This window comes from Lolium perenne, chromosome 1 (genome assembly GCF_019359855.2).
Source record: "Lolium perenne isolate Kyuss_39 chromosome 1, Kyuss_2.0, whole genome shotgun sequence".
NCBI classification, from domain to species: domain Eukaryota; kingdom Viridiplantae; phylum Streptophyta; class Magnoliopsida; order Poales; family Poaceae; genus Lolium; species Lolium perenne.
The window spans coordinates 194401914-194407881 of NC_067244.2; the positions used below are offsets into that span (position 1 = coordinate 194401914).

The 5968-nt window shown below is 45.5% G+C and overlaps 1 protein-coding gene across 1 annotated transcript; it reads left to right on the forward strand.

Annotated features, from left to right (window-relative positions):
* Positions 1-510: 510 nt before the first annotated feature.
* LOC127317367 (pectinesterase) lies at positions 511-4608 on the forward strand. The gene is made up of 2 exons (XM_051347931.2): positions 511-1551; positions 3615-4608. The coding sequence occupies exons 1-2, from the start codon at positions 561-563 to the stop codon at positions 4313-4315; spliced, it is 1692 nt and encodes a 563-aa protein (XP_051203891.1). The 5' UTR covers positions 511-560; the 3' UTR covers positions 4316-4608.
* The last annotated feature ends 1360 nt before the right edge of the window (positions 4609-5968 follow it).

The window sequence follows — 5968 nt, forward strand, 5'->3', positions numbered from 1 at the left end:
CCAAAGACACCGGATACGAAACTGACAACATAGCCGGCGAGTAGAACGGAACCGTAGATGAGTTCTGGCCGCCGCCTCTCCTGATCGCCTCTTCCGTTCACGTAGACACGTAGTGATTTACCAAGTTGACTACGCGCTGCAAGCGGTGCCAAATTTTTATAAGAGAGAGTTAGGTTAGGTCAACCCAATCGTTCAACATTGACGAAAAGAGCAAGGTACGAGAGCGATGGCCATTTGAATCCGACCAAACCAACCCAAACAATCGATTAACGCCTTGTCCTCTATCCGAACATGTGCGTCCATGATTCAAGCCAGCTCGAGGGTGCTTGGCCTACACGCACGCACATTCGCCACCCACTGCCACACGCTTTTTTCTCGAGACTTAGAAAGCCAGCTCTCACAAGTCACAATCCTGACTCCTAATTAATCGCTTGTCAGTTTTTTGACCATCAATTAATTTGTCACCATGAAGCCCCTCTCATCTTCCCCTATAAAAAGGCCACTGATCACTTCGCTCATCGATCACTAACACACTCCGAACACATAGCTTAGCTAGCACCATGGCACTCTACTGTGAGAGCGCTCTCTGCGCCGTCCTGCTGCTGTCTTTGCTGGTTCTCTCGCTTTCCGACGACGCACCGCCGTCCACGCCGGTGTCGCCATCGACGGCGTGCAACGCCACGACGGACCCCACGTTCTGCCGGACTGTGCTGCCGCCGCACGGCACGAGCGACCTCTACACCTACGGCCGGTTCTCGGTGGCCATGTCGCTCGCCAGCGCCAACAAGTTCGTTGGCCTCGTCGACCGCTACCTCTCCCGCCACCGCCACCTCTCCCGCAGCGCGGTGGGCGCGCTGCAGGACTGCAAGCTGCTCGCCGGGTTCAACGTCGACTTCCTCTCCGCCACGGGCGCCGCGCTCAAGAGCACGGAGAGGCTGCTCGACCCGCTGGCCGACGACGTGCACACGCTACTCTCGGCCATCCTGACCAACCAGGAGACCTGCCTGGACGGCCTCCAGGCCGCTTCGGGAGCGTGGTCCGACCGCGGCGGCGGCCTCGCGTCTCCGATCGCCAACGGCACCAAGCTGTACAGCCTCTCGCTGTCGCTCTTTACAAGGGCGTGGGTGCCCACGGCGAAGGCACCCAGGATTCCCAGGAAGACGCCGCACCATGGCCACAAGAAGCCACCCGCTGCCGCAGCGCACGCGAGGAGAGGGCTGTTCGACGCGAGTGATGAGGAGATGGTCCGGCGGATGGCGATCGAGGGGCCCCAAGGGACGGTGACGGTGAACAGAGCGGTGACCGTGGACCAGGGCGGCGCCGGTAACTACCCCTCTGTCGGCGACGCCCTGGCCGCGGCGCCCACCAACCTCAACGGCAGCACGGGGTACTACGTGATATACGTGCTGGGGGGCGTGTACGAGGAGAACGTGGTGGTGTCCAAGAAAATGAAGTACGTGATGATGATCGGCGATGGGATCGGCCAGACGGTGATCACCGGCAATCGGAGCGTTGTCGACGGCTGGACGACCTTCCACTCGGCCACCGTTGGTAAGTTTACAACGAAATGCATAAAGGACACAATCTAGTTTCTAGGTCACCGAAGAGTGCATATTTCTTGGTTGACTTTATTTTAACCTGTTTGCTAATTCCAGGTTGATCAGGAATTAAGTTAGTTTCAGATCAACTCCACAACAGTTAGATTTGCACATGAGAATTAAACATGAATGTGTAACTACACATGCATGTGCAATTGCATATCCTTTGCTCTAGTTACACGTGAATTACACATGAAACCAGGTGACCGAGAATTAAGCTAATTCTAGGTTGACCGGGAATTAGCCAGTGTCCTTATTTTAAAGTCAGTTATTATCTTGCCAAAGAAGATTTTTCATTACTTTATACTTGCACAAACCTCTATACTATAATCGGTTGGTTTTCATATGTGACTTAGAAATAGTTATTTTTTTTGAAAGAAATACGGTAGGAAAAACTCCTACAGTGATTTTGTTTTTAAATAATAAGAACCCAAATTCGCGTCACTGAGAACTTGAACCTGGGTGGCTGGGTTGTACATCCACTTCCCTAACCAAGTGAGCTAGACTCACTTCTTGAAATAGTTATTTGTCGGTTGCATGAGCAATAAAAGAACATTTTTTTTTGGTTTTGTTAGTCATAGCTCAATTCTTAGTCAACTCATAAGGCCACTCTGTTGCGTCGTGATTTTTTCAGCTACACATGAGGTTGCAGCTGGGATAAGCTGAGATGAGATGCAACACGGGTTGGAACCGAGAGTACTATACTAGATCGTTAAATTGTTTCGTGATTAGTGTTAACTATGAGTTGTAACATGAATTGCAATAAAATTAGATGGCATCACCTTTACTAAAAATTAAGTTAATTCCTAGTCACACCCAAAAGAAATAAGAAATAGAGTCTTTGAAGCTCTGCTAATTTCAACAATATTATTATTTTTAATTTTGGAAGAGTACAAATAACGCGTTATCGGTCTGTCATGATGTAAATACACCTTTTCATGAACCAAACATTGAATCCTAATGTTTACTTTCCTAATGATGGATTAGAGTAATTATTCAACATTTATTATATATATGTTGTCCCGGATTTATTATAATTCTATAAGTTGTCCAAGGTACACGTTGCAAAGTCTAATGTACAAACAAGTTTTGTACAACTTTAGGCACAGAAGTTTGCAACTACCAAGTTACAAAGTTTCAAACATAAGGTTACAAAGTTATTCTACAACATATAGCTACTCACTTATCCTTAGAGACAGAATCAACACATTTTTATTTAACAGGGACAGAATCAGACCATTTTTTTGAACAAAGAATCAACTAATAACAGTGCTGATTTAGGAATAGATTTTCCTAGTCAGCCTAGAAACAGAGCATTCGGATATTCTAATTGCAACAACTATCATACGATCGATGAGGTGCATTTTTAATACTTTACGAAGAAAATCAAATAATACTCCACTACATTTAGTGTAAGATAAATTTTCTATGTGTGTGCGCGTGTGTGTTGATAAGATGATTAGTTGTTATGAGTGATGTTAATTGATATATATGGACCAAACATTAGAGCTTTGCTGGAAACTAGTGGCCATTTGAGAGCTTGCACTTCCATCTAGACAAATTATGAAATGGTAGTGGCACTAGGCGTGCTCTTGCTGGCAAATGGAGAGGGAGGATGAAACCTAACAAACTTCGCTTTAAATTGGTCCCATGTCACCATTACGCATGTGTTGGCAAGAGAGTGAATGAGTGAGTTCCTCCACGCCTTCGATCTCCAATTTTGTCTCTTGTCACATCACCATCCCCACGGACATCTAATTGCTTCTAGATAGCAAACATGCACACGTCGATGACTTTATGTTAACATACAACGTTAATAGTGGCACCTTAGGTGAAATATAAAACTGGAGTTTTATCAGTTTCGTGCTATCTATTTTGTAAGGTCAATCATTTCATGAATTTTCAAGCAGATCGGTCGTAAAAGTGGACGAAGGATGAAAAAACAAGTTGTCAACTTGCAAATTCCATCTCTATACTAGATATAACTTGCTTATTTTGATCGTCCGCATTGCGCAGCTGTACAAGGGCAAGGGTTCGTGGCGATGAACATGACGTTCCGGAACACGGCTGGCCCGGCGAAGCACCAGGCGGTGGCGCTCCGGTCGAGCGCGGACCTGTCGACGTTCTACAGCTGCAGCTTCGAGGCGTACCAGGACACGCTCTACACACACTCCCTCCGCCAGTTCTACCGGGGCTGCGAGGTGCACGGAACTGTAGACTACGTGTTCGGCAACGCCGCCGTTGTGTTCCAGGACTGCACCTTCTACTCCCGCCTCCCGATGCAGGGCCAGAGCAACACCATCACGGCGCAGGGCCGCACCAACCCGGAGCAGAACACGGGGACCTCCATCCAGGGCTGCACGCTCCTCCCGTCCCCCGAGCTCGCCGCCAACACCGTCTACGACACGCGCACCTACCTCGGCCGGCCGTGGAAGAACTACTCTCGCACTGTGATCATGGAATCGTACCTTGGGGGGCTGGTCGACGGCACCGGGTGGATGCCGTGGTCCGGGGACTTTGCGCTCGACACGCTCTACTATGCCGAGTTTAACAACTCTGGGCCCGGCGCAGACACTGGCCGTCGGGTAAGCTGGCCGGGATACCACGTCCTTGGGGACGTTGCTGACGCCGGCAACTTCACAGTCAACAACATGGTGCTCGGGGACAACTGGCTGCCACAGACCGGCGTGCCGTTCACAAGTGGATTCAAGTACTGATCGATCATACTTATTACTTATACTATCACACCTATAGACATACTGAATACGCAGTATATAGATATTGGTATAGTCACTACCGGAGATTAATTATGGTTATTAGTGGTGTTGTCAGTTTGTCACATACTCACATGCAGACAAAGCAGAGAGAGCTGTAGCAGAATAAGAGTGAGGTGAGTAGTGTTGTGTTTGTGTGGATCAGACGGCTACTTTTGCTAGATCTGGCTATCAGTTTGTAAGAGGTGAGAAACGGTTTGTACCGCATGGAAAGCTAATTGTGGTTCACTGTGTAACTTTGTAGTGCTTTTGTTTTTGGTCAACACGGTTTCTCAAATCGTCTGCTTGTGTGGGTGTGCGATGGGGCCGGCATCTGTGATGGGTCTCACTTTAGTAACCTACATATGTATTAGGTTGTCACAAAAAAGAGTTGGTTGTAATATATATGTGATGCCATGTAAAGTTATATTTATTAGGTTGAAGAATGATGTTGTCTTGGAATGTGTGATATGATGGTAACATAGCTAGTTATCACAAAAAAAAATTCAATTAATAACTTGCCTTGTCACAAAAATGCTTAGTTGGCATTGCATATACCACTATGTTACTACCTACTCATGGTCATACACATTTCGATTTGTTAAAGATAAAATCATTTCGGACATGCCATATTGCGCATAGCAAAGCACAAATGCCGACTCTAATTTGGCTTTTAATTTTTTTTTTATCAAGTCCATATAACCAATTCCCAAACAGATTAGTGACATTTGTAGGTGGAGAAATACCAAAAGACATATGAATGGTCCTCCAAATGATTTTAGCTAACGAGAAATCAAAAAACAAATGTTGAATTGTTTCCTCTTTGTCACAGAAACAACATTTCGAGTTTCCCTGCCAATTTCTTTTCCTCGGGTTATCTTTTGTCAAAATGACTTTCTTATTTAAGAACCACATACAGATCTTTATCTTGAGTGGAATTTTTAATTTCCAAATGTATTTTCAAAGATATCTAGCCTGCTCATTAAGAAGATCAAGATACATAATGTTAAAATCCAAATGAACTTATCATTGCTAGGCGTAAGATTTATGTCCATCAAGCGCTGAACTAAATGGATCCATCTACTCCATTTATCCGACGTTAGAGTTCTTCCAAAAGCTATATTTAGAGAAAACCCGGACAAGACATTATCCACAGTAGCATCTTTATGTTGGACTATATTATAAAGGGAAGGGTATTGCTGAGCTAATGGCTTATCCCCCAACCAGCAATCCGCCCAAAAACAAGTATCTAGTCTTTTACCAATCTTAAAGGAACCCCTAGATATGAAGTCATCTTTGACTCTCATAAGTCCTTTCCAAAACAGCGAGTCATTAACTTTTACTTTGACTTGGGATAGGTTATGCGAGTGTAAGTAGTTATTCTGTAATAATTCCTGTCACACCCCCTTCTCATTGATAAGCTTGTACAGCTGAGCAAGCATTTATTTTTAATTTCTAAAACCTCAATTCCCAGCCCTCCTTGGTCCTTGGGTCGACGGATGATATTCCACTTAGTCAGTCTATACTTTCTTTTGTGACCATCGCTTTGCCAAAAAAATCTTAATCTAAAAAAGTCCAATCTCTTGCATACCCCTTTTTGTATTTCAAGAAAAGAGA